The 18788-nt window shown below is 40.3% G+C and overlaps 1 protein-coding gene across 6 annotated transcripts in view; it reads right to left on the bottom strand.

Moving 5' to 3' along the window:
- Positions 1-580: 580 nt before the first annotated feature.
- The window catches only part of trappc11 (trafficking protein particle complex subunit 11), a 411517-nt gene continuing 393309 nt past the window's right edge, over positions 581-18788 (bottom strand). For 3 of the 6 annotated variants that reach the window (XM_077531543.1, XM_077531542.1, XM_077531541.1), the window contains 5 exons: positions 18219-18330; positions 16431-16522; positions 7074-7207; positions 5080-5244; positions 581-901 (listed from right to left, as the gene is read on the bottom strand). In XM_077531543.1, coding sequence (XP_077387669.1) covers positions 857-901; positions 5080-5244; positions 7074-7207; positions 16431-16522; positions 18219-18330 — 548 coding nt within the window. In that variant the 3' untranslated portion in view covers positions 581-856. Of the gene's footprint in view, positions 902-5079; positions 5245-7073; positions 7208-7714; positions 7826-16430; positions 16523-18218; positions 18331-18788 lie in introns of those variants that run through there. The other 3 variants (XR_013284890.1, XR_013284891.1, XR_013284892.1) reach the window with 3 other exon arrangements.

The following is an 18788-nucleotide window of genomic DNA, read 5'->3' as shown; positions in this document are numbered from 1 at the left end:
CTCTCTCTGCCCGTTCTAACTCCATCTGACAAATTTCGGCATTAGTATATTCAGGTTCATAAAGACACCCCCTTGGCTCAGTGCTAAAAACATTGTCTTCGTCGTCAGTGTCATAGTAGTAACTCAGGAACACACGTTACGCATGTGCTTTAGAGCTAGATTGTTAATTTTCTTGCAGTCCGCTCAATAAAAACAAAGCAGTTTGAAAATCTCATCTCTTCTTGTGGACTCAATCTCGTGAGACATCTCGTCTTTTTGGGATTTTTGTCTCATTCCACGTCTATTTTTGACATTAGATTTCAGAAAATGAAGAAAACCAATCTTTCCGTCCTGTTCCCTAGACATCTCTAGAATTTAACAGATTAATTAGAAATCGGTGCATACCAAATGGTAAATATTTAAGCAATATTCGCTGTCTTGCTTCAGGACACCACAGCTGTGTGTCCGGCAGCCAGCATTTGTAATTTGGTTGGAATTCAATCCGAAGATAAGATTGCTCTCACTAGATACTCGTTCATCATGACGATTCTGGCGTTACCGCTAGACACAGCTGGCCCAAAAAACACAACTCAAATTTTTAGCACTTGATTTTTATTCAAAATGTTGTGCAAAATACACATTTTAACACTGATTTAGCATTTCCTTGATTATCATTAAAAGACATACCAGACAGTGTTAGATGACAGTCCACAAATTCATCAGTATGCTCTTGTTATACAGTACATCAGCATCACAACAATCACAAGACCTAAATTAAATGTTAGCGTCTTACTGCCATCCGAGAAAAAAAAAATATATATATACAAAGGACATCCTACACAATGTTTTGTTCTTACATGTATATAAAACTCAAATCTCAAGGTGAAGCAATGGAGTCATTGTCCAACTCTTTACCTTGTGGCTGCAATTAAAGACAAAACAGTGATTAAAATGTGGTATAGATCATCAAATTCAAACTACAGTAAAATGGGTATCGTGTTTTACTCAGTATTGTGTATACACCTATCAGTTAAAGCCGATCTTTGAATGCAGTTGTTCACATGACAAAAGCAAATGCGACTTTGCAATGCATAAAGATGTGACAGGCATGTGCACAAAGCATAATGTTGAGTGACAAGTAATTTGGTCCACATATGAGCGTGATATACAGTATTTGGTCATAAGATACAGACAAAAGTCTAAATATTAGGCTACGTTCACAATGCAGGCGTGATACCAAAATAGGATTTTTTTTTTGTTAAAGCCTATCCTTGTATCCACACATTCACATAACAAAAGCAAATGCGACTCCAAACGTGAACGGAATGCGTAACAATGATGTGACACGCATGCGCACAAACCACGATGGTGAGTGAATGCACAAAGATGACGCCACACGGTAGCGTTTACGGAACTAAATATGGTCTGGCGATTCATCCTTTTATGTCGACAGACAAAAGATGTGGGGGGTGGGGGTTGGGGGAAGATCTCCTCATTTCATGGAGACTATAACCACAAATGATGCTTCATTGTTTCAAGTGGGATTACATTAGAGACAATAGTAAGTAAGTAAGTAAGTAATTAAGTACGTAATTAAGTAAGTAAGCTTTATTTGTATAGCGCTTTTCACAGACACAAAGGTATATATTCACTAAGAATGCACTGCGTCCGGTAATAGCGCAAAATATTCCACCACAACTGCACCCGCAGTCTGCGCCCAGTTACCCACCTATTCACTAAGGATATTGCTCTAATCATACACCGGGCGCAAACAACCACAAAACTGACAGCTTGGAGCAAATTTGCACCTTATTTACCACACATGGCAATGGATTTGCGCCAATAACATGGTTGTTATAGTAACAGTTGCGAAAAAGCTGACATTATCAGAAAGAGAAGTTGGGCCGAGAGTAAGCGTTTATAGGTAAGAGAGTTAAGCTGTACAGAGCAGAGGACAACAACGACATTATTCATTCAGGTTGGCGTGGCCATACAGTATGCATCTGGCACGTAAAAATGATCGTAAAATGCCTCCCCGCCATTGCCAATCAGCCCGGGTTACGTTGTCCTAAACCAGTGCTTTTCAATTATTTTCTGTCATGCCCCCCCTAGTAACAAGAAACCCCCCCCCCCTCCATGCGACTATAAATAGTATAATTTGTCTATAAAATTGTTATAAGCAAACACTGTATCCGTATTAACGTATAAGAGAATAAAAAAAAAAAGAAAGACATATGGACCAACTTACAACAAAGAATAGCTTTATTAACTGTAACAGAAAATATTTAAAGTGCATTTGAAATTCAAAAACAAAATTAAATCCTTAATTAAACTATAATCATTTTTTGACTGACCATGTCAAACCATATGATACGGAAAAATAAAATTACATAAAAACAATAATGCATTCAAACTGATCACCAACATTAACTCAGGAGCACAATATATATATATATATATGTATATGTATATATATGTATATGTATATATATATATATATATATATATATATATATATATATGTATATAAACTTTAATCTGCAAAATCAAAAATCTAAAATAATTTGTGCTGATTTTTATTTATTTTTTGCTGTGTGCAAAGCGCGCATGCTCAGCGCAAACAAAACCTGTACACCACCGAGCGAATGCTCCCTGCGCACACTCTGGCACACTGCCAATAATGTAGTGGAGTTGCAATTGCACTTTATTCGAGGACAGTAAAGAAAAAAAAGAAAAAAGCATGTTCCCCGAGGTCAAATGTGCCCCACTTGATGGAGCTTCGCGCCCCACTATTTGAGAAGCACTGTCCTAAACCAACATTGAGGAATGCCCGCTCTCCCCCACCCTCTCTCTCTCTCTCTCTCTCTCTCTCTCTCTCTCTCTCTCTCTCACTCTCTCTCTCACTCTCTCTCTGCGTGAGCAGCCAGAGAGCGACGTGGCACCGTGCCATGATCTCAGGATCGAGGCTGCGTCAGGTTAATACATGCTTTCCAAAAACGTTATTTGCGTCACACAAACTCTGTGTGGCTATTTGCGCTGGCGTTAGTAAATTAGACGCTGCATATCAATGAGTCTCATTTGCATTGGCGTGGGCATATTTTGCATCAGATGTATGCAAATTACCTAATTTACATACACGCAAATAACACCGCCGCACCGTGGTGTATGCTGGTTGGCCGCGCACTTAGTGACGGATTTCCCCATCTGTGCGTGTTTAGTGAATTAGACGCTCACAGACTGCTCAATTTTTAACGGTTAGCGCCGTGCAAAGGCGACACAAACCTTTAGTGCATAGGCCCCAAAGTCATAAAGAATATATTTTTAATAAATGATTGCACCAATAATTTGTACTTTATGAATGAATGACGTCGTTGTCGTCATCTCTGCTCTGGACAGCTTAATGACGCTAAATGAGGAAAATTCTTCTGCTCCGCTCGGTCCAACCTCGCTTTCTGATAATGTCATCTTTCTCGCAACTGTTACTATACTACCATGTTCTTGGCGCAAATCCATTGCCATGTGTGGTAAATCAGGCGTAAATTTGCTCCCAGCTGTCAGAATTTGTGGCCGTGTTTGCGCCGGTATATGATTAGAGCAATATCCTTAGTGAATAAGTGGGACTAAGTGGGAGCAGACTGCGGGTGCAGTTGTGGAGCAATATTTCGCGCTCTTAGTGGGCGTAGTGCATTCTTAGTGTTTAAAGGACAGAATGTTGCGTGGAGGAGCCATTTGGACTGTCTCACTACCACCCATTCCCTGCTTTGAAAGAACGCATTCGGTTAGCCGTTAACATCGAGCTAGGTTGCTCAAGCTCTCCAAGAGAAGTCCATGGGCACTCTCAAACCGCTGGTAGAGCCAAGAGCCGAATGGACGTCGTCTTGTTCGTTGGAATGACTCCAAGCCTATTGATCTTTAGATGTGAGGCGTATTTTATTCAGCAGTTCCACAAAATATCGCATAAAATATCGGGTTAAAGTTAAAGTGCCGATATTTTCGCTTACAGTAGAGCCTAGAGTGGCGTCACGGTAGAGGTAAGATCTTTAGCCCGAGCCCGAGCCCGAGCCCGACCCGGCCCAAAATTCGGGTAGGGTCGGGCCTAAAATGTCAATCATTACGTTCGGGTCGGGTCGGGCCGGGCTTCTCTCTCGCTGACTTTTTTTTAAATAAATAAATGTTTCGAAAAATGTATACTAAAACGATGTGTGGATACTAAACTAAGGAATACTTGTTGTAAATAAATAATTTGGATAAAACAGAGAAGGTGGCACTGTAAGATAACTACTACTAAACAGGAGGCGCAGACTGGGCTGCAGTATTTCTCCGCGTAATTAAGCAAGTGCGCATCAAGATTCTTTCACTCTCTTTGTCTGGCCTCTTATTCTGTGTTCCAGCGTTATTTCGTTGTGCAAATGTATTTATCATGATCATAAAAATATGTAGATAATTTTAACCTTAAAAAATCTTGCATTTTTTTCTGTCAAAAATACTATGGGATAAATTGAAATTTCGGGTTCGCTTCGGGCTCGGGCCTGTAAATCAAGTTAATTGGTCGGGCTCGGGTCGGGGTGGATTTTTTAGGTTCGATCTTACCTCTACGTCACGGTGCATCTGAGAACTGAACAAAATAAAAGCGTTGAACGTAGTGAAAAGGAGTCACTATAACAAAATTTAACAGTAATAAATTAAATTATACTGCATATATGTACAATCGTCAATTAGTGAAGTCATGCGATGAATTAAAATTTTAATCGACTAACACCTATTCAATTCAGATACAGAAGACGAGGACATTGATGGATTTGTGAATGAAGTACATTGTTAAATCGTTGAATAAAGTAGAACTGAAGTCATTGCTTTGCTCCTGAAATCTGTTTGTTTTAACAACCAAATGGCAATAATGCGGTGCGCTTTAATGTAAACTGCAAAGTTAGCATTACACCCCCATACCCCCAACAACGACCTCTGTCGAGCACCGCTGTTGACAAAATTCTGAGCGGAAACACTGCAAGATTAGTCAAAATCGACTAAAACAACCGGGAGCGAAGGAGGTTGCTTCAGTGAAAATGACTGGTAGTGAATGAGTTAAATAACACGTTTTACCTTCACAAAGATGTAATGGGGCAGGAAACGTCTGAGGTTGTTTACATTGGTTGTGCAGCGGGCTACGCTGAGGCTGAGTTGTGGTAACGTTTGGTAACCCGCAATCAGTGGATAATAGTTATACAGCATCTGCTGCTTTGATCCAGGAAGTATCCGGAGATGCACCTGCACACAACAAAAACAAAAATAATTAAATCCCAAAATATGAAAATGAGTGAGGATAAAGAGTGAAAGAGAAATTGATTGGAGGACATAAAACACAATTCTATCATAAACACACATACAGTAATTTGGTATAGCCTTGTTTTTCCTCGGAAATACTTGGGTGGCCACTATTTTTTAACAAGTGGTATGTGCTGCTTTGAAGACCCCTTTTTCTTTTATCACTCAGTTGCTTAGACCCCTATATTAGATTTGGCAGAGGCATCTTTTGTTGAATTACAGTTATAATTCTTTAACTAGAGCTGTGAGCCACTATAAAGGGCCCTCGCAGCCCGGGCCACTTTGGGGTACTTGCACGTTGGGGTACTGGCACGTTAGATTACGTTGGATTGGAAGCAGAATTTATTTGAAAATGGCATCATAAACCTTTACATATGGATTTTTTTGTGCCAGGTGTGATGAGTGTGTACAGCTCAGTGAGTTTTGGTGAATGTTAAGATCCTCAAAAATCAGCGTCTTTATTCATGTATTTTTTCAACTCAACTTTATTTATAAAGCGCTTTAAGAACAGGCATTGCTGTATACAAAGTGCTGTAAATGAAATGGTTGGCAGTAAAGAATAAGGTAACAAAACAAGAACAAGGCAAACATTTTGAAGTGTGAATACAAGTTTTTGTTTTTACAAGTAAATACATATTGCATCAGCAAATTCATAAGAAGAAGGCGAGTGAATGAATAAATAAATAAATGTGTAGATAAATAAGTGGAATAAACATCAAATTCATACACACCACAAAACACCAAAAACAAGTTTCATGGTGTGCCAAAAATCAAAGAATACAGATGTGTTTTAAGACATGTTTTAAAAAGAGGATAAGGAGGGGGATTGCCTAATATTTTGTGTAAGGTCGTTTCAGAGGGAAGGACGGGCAACAGCAAAGGCTCGATCCCCTCTAAGCCGCTGCTTAGCCCTCGGTACCTCCAACTGAGTCTGGTCTGCTGACGAGGCACCGGGCACGTGCGTAGGAGTGCAAGAGCTCAGTGAGAAAAGGTGGGGCAAGACCATTTAGAGATTTGAAAACAAATAGAAGAATCTAAAAGGGGACTCTAAATGTTTATGCAATGAGTCGCCCTGATTGGTATTTTTTGTAAAAGTACATATACACATTGTACTCATTGTTGTACTGATTACACAATATCGATTTTATTGTCCATAGAGGCCATCAAAAATAATTAAAAAAATAAAATAAAAATGACATATGTATGGATAGGTCTGATGCCACTGAACATTTTGAGTGGTTGAAAGTAAAAGAATATTCATAAACGACTTAGTTATCACTTTTACAATGAGTTTTGGACAAAATACTGTATGTGGGGTATTTTGTCATTTTTGCCTCAAGGGCTTAGTGGCGCTGTATTTACAACTTAATATTGTCACAGAGATACGTTCAGGCCATGACTATGAACATGAATGTGAAGTTTGGGATTTTTTGGAGCATGTACCAGGGAGATATTAATGATATCCTTTTTTATTGAGAAGGAAATATGAAACAACATTTGATGCCCCGTCCCCATCATATAGTATTTAGAAAAATCAAGATTTCTGTATAAAACGTTCCCTACAGCTTTATGAGACACTTAACGATCCTTAACGATCTAATAGCGTCATATCGCCCACCCCTAATATATATATCTATATATCTATCTATCTATATATATATATCTATATAACTATCTATATATATATATATATATATATATATATATATATATATATATATATATATATATAGATATATATATAGATATAGATCAAATGAGCATGATTTTACCTGTTTTAGTCCAGAAAACATGAAGGATTCGGATGGTTCCACAGCTATCTGCACCTCCTGTACCAGAGCTGTTCTGTTCTCTATATGGAAACAAATTGGAAGGGACTCTCGGACTCTCCCAAAAGGAGGGATATCTACAACAATTTGAAGACAAAACATGACAGAAAAGAGTGGTTATGCATCCATTAGTCTATTACAGTCACATCTGTACTCCATTATTGGTCTACACATTATTTATTTTATAGTTTTAAATTAAAAAAACAAAAAACAAAACAAAACAATGTTGGTGGTAAAACTACCCCCATGACCCCTCATGAAAAGACTCAGTAGTGATTTTAGGCTGTTTTCTGATGGTTTTTGCAGATTTTGGAAAACCCACTCTTAGGTTGAAACCTAATTTTGACGATGACAATGTGAGAACGACGCCCATTGTTGTTCATTCCTTGGTATCTTAGGTAAAATGAACCAAGCGACAGAAGTCTGATTTGCAGCGATCATGTCCGGGTGGGGGGGCGTTTTACATATTTTTGCTGGTCTGTCGTTTGTTGGCGGACATTGCTCCTTCTGTCATCGTCAGTCCACCATTTTTCTTTTTACAAGCTCCACCAACCTGCAAGTGTCATGCCGTCGTTTTATATTACCCATACTTCCGTCTTCACTTCATCACCGCTATTTTAGGACCGACCGACAAAGCTGGGCATTCCGTCAATATTCACGAACCGTCCGTCAGTCCATCACTTGAGTCAGTAGTCCTTTAAGTAAAAAAATAAATAAATAAGCACTGAGAATCCCCTCAATCGACTGCTGCCAAGTAAATTCACAACATGAACAATTCACATTCACTAGAACTCACACGATTCTTGTATTTTAACATTCACTTTACTCAAAAACCTCAATAAATCAATCAATCAAAAAATCGCCAGTATCATGTATTATGAACCCCCAGAGCCTGAATTTCACAGCAATTTGCATCAACATGTAGTCTATTGTTGCATGCTGAGTAGTTTTGCAAGCAAAGTTTCAATCTTGTCCAGGGTCCCCCATTTATCAGCGCACTGACAAAATTTCTCCCAATGCAGAGGAGAAAAGGGGTTCGCCATCACCACATCCATGATGAATAATACGCTCACGGTTCATTTTGGGCTCAAAAAGCCACACAAACAAGAGAACAGTCGAAGCGACTACCGGCTCATGGAGACGGCCATGTATGTTTACACGAACAAGCCAATGTTTTGATTGTCGGTGTGCTGTCACATGACCATCAATGACGCAAATAATGTCATCACACTGGCTGTAAAATAGAGGATTTTAATGTAAAATTACACAAAAATTGCAGGATTACATGTGGAGAACTTATGGCAGTAAACATGCAATTATAATGTACTTCCATGAGTGCAAAATGTGGTTGGCCCCCCGATGTATGGAATAAGATGAACGATAAGTGGCTTTGGCTGATGGCGTAAATTGGGGTCCATCCATGACGGACAGTCCGTCGCTCCTGACAGACCGCCCACCTATGATCAATTCTATGAATCCTACTCTGAAGATGAAGGGTTTCGGTCGGAGCATGAAATTAAATGGCTTACTTTTATCAGGATCCACTTCCCACTGGAGAAATACCCTTTTTCCACTTTTGTTTGTGGTTCTGCCTTTAACATATTTGGAACTCTTTGAGCTCGACTAACGGCTCCTTCGTGGATATTGTCATCTCAATACGAGGGCTACAGACTTCATTGCCATCCCACTGTGGGGACCAAGGCTCCCCACAGAGATGGCTGGCAACACGGCAGCAGTGATCGGCCTCACACTGCGACCAACAAGGCTTCTGCAGAGGACTGTTAGCAGCCTGGCGGCAGTGAGCACGACCAGTCTTGTCGTTGATCGACTGTGACATGGACATTGGCTTCTGCAGACACAATGTCAACGCGATAAATGGCCGATGTCTCAACCTTCAGGCTGGAGCTTTACGCTTTATAATATTCTTATGATCACTGGTCGCCAACAAACGCTGTGGAACGTGTACACCAGTGAGGAACACTGGTCCTCCCGGGTGGTGCCTTTTTTGCAGCCGGTGGCCAATAAGCTCTGTGAATTGGGTACACCAGTTGTAACCCTGATAGGAATAGCACTTACTATTAAGCAAATCTTATTAGCTTTCCTTCTTAGTACTAACATTACCTTTTACTGGCATTCTCTCTTTGTATTGGGATTACTAGTTCCCTTTGACGTTACTCTGCCGGTGTCATGTGGTCCCGTGATGCAGTGTGTGTTGTACGTACTGTTGCGGTCAGATGACGTAGCATGTCCAGTATGGGCGGGTTAAAAGCGGAAGTAATTGACCGCCAGTAGAGGTGAGAGTGGGGTCGCACACGCTGTGGAGCCGACCAACCGAGCGATGAGCAAGCGGTATAGAGCACTGAAAATGAAAACTGAATGCTGAGCGAGTGTGACCGAGTGAAGCAAATGAATAACCATTGGAATTTGCCAAGTGGACGGTGAGTAGTAGCCTGTACTGGACTGTAGCAAAGCTAAACCAGTTGGCATACGCTCTGCTCTGCTAGGGCTGTTAGGAGATTGCATTTAGTGCAGTCGGTCCCTTTTTCTTTCCCTTTTTTGGGAGTGAGTATTTTCGATTGCTCTCGCAAACTGCTCACAGTCCTCACATTACAGCAATACATTCACGTTCTTTGCATTTGGACTTTTTTTTTCCCCACTCGACACTAAAAATTGGTTTTGAGTCAGAGACACGTGCTATCGGATTCCTTGGTCCAATGATAAATGAAGTTAAGTATATATAATATATAATGTACTTCCTTCCTGTTAACCATTGTCTGTCATGTCATCTGTGTTTGCATTAAAAAATTTTATATATATATATATATATATATATATATATATATATATATATATATATATATATATATATATATATATATATATATATATACCGTATTTTCCGCACTATAAGGCAGACCCCATTATAAGGCGCACCTTCAATGAACGACATATTTTCAAACTTTTTCCATATATAAGGCGCACCGCACTATAAGGCGCACCACGTTATAAGGCGCACCTTCAATGAATGACATATTTTAAAACTTTTTTCATATATAAAGGCGCTACAGTAGAGACTGGGGTTACGTTACGCATCTATTAGATGGTGCTGCGCTAAAGGGAATGTCAACAAAACAGTCAGATAGGTCAGTCAAACTTTATTAATAGATTACAAACCAGCTTTCTGACAACTCCAAAATGAATAAACAGCTGTTTTATTATTTTCTCTGAGGTAAAGTATTAGTATTAGCTAGCGATCTTCTGCGCATGCACGTCACCAATCGTGCAGGGTCACCGATAGCGTCTTGACAGCGAGCCCTGTTGTGGCTCAATATTGATCCATATATACGGTGCACTGGATTATAAGGCGCAGGGTCAGCTTTTGAAAAAATTTAAGGCTTTTAGGTGCGCCTTATAGTGCGGAAAATACGGTGTGTATATATATATATATATATATATATATATATACACATATATATATATATATATATATATATACATATATATATATATATACATATATATATATATATATATATACATATATATATATATATATATATACATATATATATATATATATACATATATATATATATATATATATATATATATATATATATACATATATATATATATATTGTAGCGATAATTGGGTCGTCTTTTTGACGAATTAATAATCTGGATGTTACAGAGCTAAATTGTAATTACCTCGATAATCTAGGGGCACCACGTTGGCTTTGCTTTGGGTTAACAGGACCAAACAACGACCAAAATCCTTTCTTCATCAGTCATTTATAATCTAAAATCGCCACACTCGATATTCAGTGGTTCGTTGTACTAACAAAAGAATAATAATCCACTCGGAAACACAGATGACTTAGGCGGAAAAGAGTTAATAAAACATGCATTTATTCACGATTACTACACTACAGAATCAAAACACTGCCTATCTAACTATTCTACCGTCAGAAGGGAAATAAAATAAAGCTAATGAAAATAGGGAAGGAATGCGAACGAATAAGGAAACAGGAAAAGAGAAATTTAACTTGCCAGATCTGTGATATGTTTCAAAGGTAAGTTGCACACAGTGATATGCCGAATTGAGGGATCAAACGTGCACTTACGAGTTGCGTGCTGCGTCGAACGAGCAGAAACGGGAGGTCTTTGGAAAAGGGGGAAAAATAGTCAATGTTTGTTCAAAAAGGCAAGAAAAAAAAAAAAAAGGGCTATTCCACAGGTGATCAAGGGAGCCGCTTGGGGGCTGACGTAGTTGCACGGCTTACAGGATTACTATCGCGGCAACACATCATCAGTCGGGTAAAACTAACCTGTCTCACGACGGTCTAAACCCAGCTCACGTTCCCTATTAGTGGGTGAACAATCCAACGCTTCACAATGATAGTCCCTTGATTGGTCGGCGAGATGTTTCTGCAGCGTGGTTGGTTACGCCGGACAGCCGTGGCCTCCAGGTGTTGGAGCTCGGTCCGCTACGTGCCGGCGTCCGGGGAGGGCCAGCCGTTGGGAGTGAGCTTGCACCGCGGCGGGGTGGTGTCTCAGCTGTCCGTGGTGGCCCGTACAGGGAAAACCAGCCGTCGGAGGTGAGCTTACACTGCGGCGGGGCGCCACCGAATAGCAGGTGAGATGCGGTGCGGCTTAGGTGCAAGCTTGCGGACGATGCAAGTGTACCACGGAGCCGCGGAGCTCGTTTTTGGCGGGCAAACACCGATGGTGAAAAAAAAAGGGGAAAAGAAAGGAAAAAGGGAGTAAAAGAGTCTCTTTGGGGTCAGCGTTGAAGTTGCACCTGCTTTGGCGTGGCAGGCAGCGAGTGTCTGCTCTCGTGGCAACTCGCTGCCAGGAACAAAGGGGGCCACGTGTTTGACAAGTTTCTTGGAACAAAGAGTCAGTGGGAGCAGGCTCGGAGCTTGCAGGTAGCAGTTGAGGATGGCGAGAGCGAAGGGGGCAGCGTGGAAGCGGGAGAGAGAGAGGGAGGGGGGGGTCCCCTCGTTGTTTTAAAGCCTATGGGCGGAGCTTTGGTAGGTGGTGGCAAACACTTCTGCTCGCTCACGCAGATTTTAAAAAGCAAATTATTAAAGGGATTAATAATTTGGCATTAAATTTGGTCAGTCTGGCAAATCAGTTTTCCCCACACAACATATTTGGCACCAATCGCAATTAATTCATCAAACTAATTTGTAAGGTAGTTCCTACTTGCCTAATCTGACTGAACTGAAAGATATTGATTACCTTTCATTCCTTATAGAGTACAAATGAGCTAGGGCATTCATACACACAAAGACATAACATGAATCATTCGTAGTTCAGTTATCTGTCAAGAATTATCATGGTATAAATGTGTAAAATGCGGTTACTTGTAAGAATTGTCACTAAGGATAGTCCCAAGTTTCACCACTTGGCGGCGCTGTTGCGCCATCTAGACGTTCCAGGAGTGCCCCCTGGAGGGGCACGACGCCAGAATATCCTTTGTGGTTGATAAGAAAGGTCATAAACATTCCTGTGATCAGTCGTTTGTAGGGGTGTGAATTGCCTAGTACCTGACGATTCGATTCGTATCACGATTCACAGGTCACGATTCGATTCGATACCGATTAATCCCGATACGAATGGTCACGATTCGATACCGATTAATCCCGATACGAATTTATAAGTCGATTGTTGCGATTTTTTTCCATTCAAATTTAGAAAATACTATCAGTAAGCTTGTAGAGTGTAAGATTTATATGAAAATGTATTATTTATTTATCTTAAATTTATCTTATAGAGGTTGTAATCTGTTTCATGTTTGAACAGCATTAAAATAAAAATATTAAGGCTTAATGTGCCGTTCATATAACATTCTTCCATGCTCAAGGTGTGAATCCTAAAAAAAAAAAATTAAAAAAAAAAAAATAAAAAAAAAAAAAAAATCGATTCTGCCGATTATTGAATCGATTCGAGAATCGCGCGATGTAGTATCGCGATATATCGCCGAATCGATTTTTTTTTCGAAAAAATACAATTTAAAATATGTATTGTACGTTAAAAAAAACAAAAGTGTGACTGATTTGTGTTGATCGTTTTTCTTTCACTACAACATGGCATAATTGCATTTGTAAGACATACAACATGGCATAATTGCATTTGTAGGACAATGGTGACAGCTCAGTGCATTTTTCTTTTCATATTAAGAGCTGACTAATTTTTAACATGAAGTAACTTGTAAAATTATGCACATTTTTAAAACAACAAAAAAACAATCTAGTCCCCAGAAATATATGCATTGTTATTTCATTTATTACTGCGAAATTGTGTTAGTGTATTCCTTTGGGGAACACTGAATGCTTTTATTTTGTTAAGTTTAATAGGATGTGCATTGTAAAATAACGTTCATTTACTACATACGAACCAGAAACGATCGATATGTACTTTTCATATTAAGAGCTACCTAATTTTAAACAAGAAGTAATTTGCGATCTTCTGAACATTTTGAAATTGTAAAATACAACTTGACGCCAGGGCGGCACGGTATAGAGTGGCTAGCACGTCCGCTTCCCAGTTCTGAGGTCTCCGGTTCGAGTCCAGGCTCGGACCTTCCTGGGTGGAGTTTGCATGTTCTCCCCGTGCCCGCGTGGGTCTTCTCCGGGTACTCCGGTCTCCTCCCACATTCCAAAGACATGCATGGCAGGTTAATTGGGCGCTCTGAATTGTCCCTAGGTGTGCGTGTGAGTGTGGATGGTTGTTCATCTCTGTGTGCCCTGCGATTGGTTGGCAACCAGTCCAGGGTGTCCCCTGCCAGAGCCAGCTCAGATAGGCGCCAGCAGCCCCCGCGACCCTTGTGAAGAATAAGCGGTCAAGTAAATGGATGGATGGATGGAACTTGATGCCAGTTCCCACAAATATATGCAGTATAATTTAATTTATTACTGCTAAATTGTGTTATAGTGACTTGTTTTCACGACGTTGGCCGCTTTTTTTTTTTTGTTAAGTTCCCGGATGCGCCGTGATGCCCTTCTGAAGCGAACACGTCACTGACTCGCTAGTGCTTTCACTTTCACAACAGAAAACGATGTTAGATTTTCTGGAGCTGCCGAATAAAATACAGACCTCCTCACATCAAAAGATGAAGTGGCTTGGAGTCACTCCAAGTGACAAGACGGCATCCCATAGCTCTCACGTGGGGTTGAGAGAGGATACGTCTTTGAGAGCTGTAGCAACTATGCTGCTGTGCTAATCGCTAACACCGGTGCTACCGAATGTGTTCTGTCAAAGCAGGGAACTGGTGGAAGTGCTCCACCGTCCAAATGGCTCCTCCACTCGAACATTCTGCCCCTTAAACATTGTGTATTGTAGCTCCAGCTCCATTTCTATCGGGTAATTTTGACGTGGACGTTTCTGTTGATTCGGGACTGGAAATAAGGAAGCGGTCGTGTCAAAAAAATTTAGTGCCGTTAAAGGCACTTTAAGTTAACGAGATAACGCAATAATTTTGACAGCCATAATAAAAATATATACCGGTATATATATATAAAAAAAAGAAAATCTCGCTTCGGTCACTATTTATGGTGTATTGTTACATGTTTAATCCCCCACAGATTTCCTTTATACTCACTCCCCCCTCGTTTTTTCACTATTATATTTATTTACACGTTACCTCTTCCCTTCACACAAATTAGATAAACGACCTAATTACTCTTACGCTATCCTATAACATGCTAATATTAACAAGCAGCTTACACAGATATATACATAGGACTGAGTCTTTTTTGTTTGTATGCATAAATTAGTTCTGGTCTCCTGGAAATGTGCATGGCGCTCACTCACTCATAAAAATTTTAGACCACCTCTCAAAATTAAAATCAGATATTTGTCTCCTATAAGAAACCCACCTACAAAAACCAGAAGAAAAATTATTTATTGGCAGGAATTTCAGTCAAGTTTACTCTGCCTCCTATAGCAGTAGAGGAGTCTCTATACTGATACATAACAATTTATTCTTTACTCTAAATAATACAGTAATAGATCTAGAGGGCCAATATATTATTATTCAGGCAACTATATTTAACAAAGTATATACAGTTGGTAATTTATATACCCCAAATAATGATGAGCCAGCTTTTTTCCATGAATTTTTCTCTCAGCTACTGGATTTAGAAGAAAATTCGACTATTATTATTGGAGGTGACTTTAACACAGTCTTAAACCCATCAATAGAACGTTCTAATAATTCGATATATACAAGGCGATTACAATCCGCTAAAGTAATAGAGGAATATATGGACGATTTTGGCCTCAGCGATGGCTGGAGACTTCAAAACCCCACTAAGAAGGAATTTACTGTCTTTTCTGCGGTGCACCGATCATTCTCAAGAATTGATTTCTTCCTTACAAATAATTCTATTGCTGAGAAAACTGCTATAAAAATACATTCTATTATTATTAGCGACCATGCACCAGTCGCCCCCACTCTACAAACTGACTATACCTTTAAACCACCCCCGATATGGCATTTTAACATCTCGCTGTTGAAAGATGCAGAGTTTGACGAAATCATAAGAAGGGAATGGGCAGATTTTCTGGAAATGAATGACTCTCCAAACATCTCCATCTCTTCTCTGGGAAGCAGGGAAAGTGGTAATTAGAGGAAAATATATCATATTCAACCACCCCTCCAGCCGGTATTTTCCCATTTTGTGTTTGTTTTGTCAACAGCGGGATGTTTCTGTGGACAGCCAGTTGTTTACCCCTCCAGCCAATCGCAGAGCGGGAGGGTGGCAGGGGGCGTGTCACTCACTCTAGGCAGACGGGGCTTACATCATGGTTTGTAAGCTTGTGTGAGTGAGTGAAAAAAAAATAATCCGTGCGGGCTGTCAAGTGGCGGCGGGAGTGACGTCATTTTAATGCTGACTTAATTTTGATATTATAGACCTAAGTGCCAATGTTCATCCCATTCAAGTGTTCTTTAAGATGAGGTTAAGTAGAGATGTCCCACATTAAGCTTGATGACGAATGACAACATTTTTATACATAAAGCATTTTAGATTATGTCAGTTTATGTCAAATGGGCCCATATCAATTTGGTGACGAAAAAGCGTGTTCCACAAGCAATTATTTACAGATTGATCCAAAATGGACTGGTAATATTGAAAATGAATGCATCTGAGTCACAGCCCATAGTTCCTTTAATCTAGCCTAATTCTACTTATGATGTAAAGTAGTGACTGGGGTCATGATTTGAAATAATGGGTGCACTCACACTGGGACAGTTGAACACAGTCTTAAGACATATCACATAAGCATACTCACCAGCATGGATGTAAAGTGGGACAAGCTCCAAAAAGGCATATGGCAGAGTGACTATAGTGCTGATGAGAGGACTACCTGGGCTGGAGGAATATCTGTGGAAAATGGAATGTTCTCATTTACATACAGAACAGGAAAAACATTTATGCTTTTGTCTATATCTCTGGCTTAGAGTTTAGATTTGAATTGGGTTATGGTTGGGGTTAGGGTAATGGTTGGGGTTAGGCAATCAGTTGTGATGGTTAAGGTTAGGGCGGGGGCCGCTTGCGCCGAATGACACTTAAGCCTGGTTCACACGGCAGCAGAATTTCCTCTCCCGACAATCGTAACAGATAATCCTGCCATGTGTGTTGACACCAAACACGGTGCCTCCCGATATCGGCGTTCGGAAGGACCTCCAACTTGAAATCGGGGATATTTAACATGTTGGATTGTTTTGGCCTGACTTTGTGCGGTGTGCCCCGAGGACAGACCATGGCGCAGCCGGTTCACAGTGACGTGCAGCTAATCAGAAAGCGGGCCGGTGAGGTGGGGAATCCAAAATCAAAGCAGTCATGATGAAAAGCAGAAAGTCCGTGCTCGCACTTTTACACACTTTTTATTTTATTTTTTAAAATGAATTATTTGTATTTATTTTTTAATACACGCACACACATTCTCCACAAATAAACGTGGACTCCGGATGGGACGTGAATCCGCGCCGCCACCACTGAGCCGAGGGCAAGTAATGTCTCGCCAGTGCCCATTTACAGTCCTCTAAACAACACCTTTTCCTTTTATGCCACTTTTTCGGCTGAAAACCAGGATCGACTCATGTTGACTTGGAAGCCACGTTTAATCTCGAGAGGTTTTGTGAGACTTCCCATCACATTCTTGAATGAACTGGGCTCGTGTGCAGATGTGGGTAATCCAGGTTCAGAAAGTAAAAACCCTTCCACAGTTTGGCTTTAGCCACAGGTGCATCTAATCAACCAGCAGGTAAACAAGTTCCTTACCAATCGGTCAAGTAGAACCTCCTGTGACTAAAGCCAAATTGTGGCAGGGTTTTGACTTTCTGGACCTGGATTACCCACCTCTGCTCGTGTGTGATTGTGCAGTGTGGCTGCACACCACACACAGTACGTTCAAAACTGTAACTCCCGTGATTTTTTTTCTTCACGTGTGGAGTCTGTCAGATTGGAAATCGGCCGACAATTTTAAAATCTTGCCATGTGAACCAGGCTTTAGGGATATTATTGTGTTTTGTTGCTCAGGTCTGAGGTTTGCTGTGTTGGTTGTGTGTCAAAAAAAGATGCTGCTTCGTTCACTGACTTGCTTGGCATTTGCACAGACGTCAAACTTGAACTGTATTAATTTGATTTTAAATACTTATCTTTTCAAAAGGCTGATGTTTTATTGTTATAAATGCAGGCTGCGTTTTATTGCACTCTGTTACCCAGATAAGGGGCACGTTATGCACGTTCCATTTTGTTGTTGTTTTTTCAAATCCTCAAAATAAAAACGACATCAACAATCTGATTTCTTAACTTAGTTAACTTAGTCATTTTGAAAGTAGGTCAATATAGCTACTATACAGTAGATACATACAGCATGTGTTGCCTTCATTATAAGGCTTATATAGGGCTTTTAATTTTTTGCGGCTCCAGACATATTTATTTTTTGTTTTTTTTGTCTAATATGGCTCTTTCATCATTTTGGTTTGGGTAAGAATCTAGGAAATGCATTACGTCAATGGCTGTCCTCACAAAGATATATGTACAAGGATGTGCGTGTGTGCGCAGGTGCATATACCTTCTCCATGATATGAGGTACTGTCCAGTAGCCACAGCATTATTATTGTCAGCCAGTGGTGGACACCGAAGACAGAAACATTCACTCGCACACTCATCTTTCTGCAAAATCACTGAACACAATAGCACAAAGTCAAATTAATGCATTAAAACTTGAGCTAACAGGTTGCTTTAATTTGGCTGTGTTAATTTAAGCAACATATACAGAGTGGCTTTGCCACAAATGACTCCCGTTTGTAAGCATTAACCATACTTTTGCTTGAAAGGAGCTTTGTGGAGTTTGTCACTTTTTTACTCGTGACTGCCACACTCTGGCCCAAAGCATTACTGCAACCTCTGTGTCAAGCTCGTGCATGCGCTCCACACTGAAGGGAAAATACAAGATAATAGAGCCTTTTCAGCCTCCCTTTGGAATGACCTTCTGCAATAAATTCGGCCCCAGAGGGTCAGCCATCTTGGACAATTGATTAGGTATGCCCAGGGGATCTCAAGCCCCAACCCGAGGAGGCAGCCATCTAGGCCAATTTGATTAGGTCCACCTGGGATTCTCTCACACTGGTGAGTGACTGCA

This window comes from Festucalex cinctus, chromosome 9 (assembly GCF_051991245.1).
Source record: "Festucalex cinctus isolate MCC-2025b chromosome 9, RoL_Fcin_1.0, whole genome shotgun sequence".
In the NCBI taxonomy this organism is placed as follows: domain Eukaryota; kingdom Metazoa; phylum Chordata; class Actinopteri; order Syngnathiformes; family Syngnathidae; genus Festucalex; species Festucalex cinctus.
Note: the sequence above shows the minus strand (reverse complement) of the source record. Positions and strands in the feature narration are given on the sequence as shown.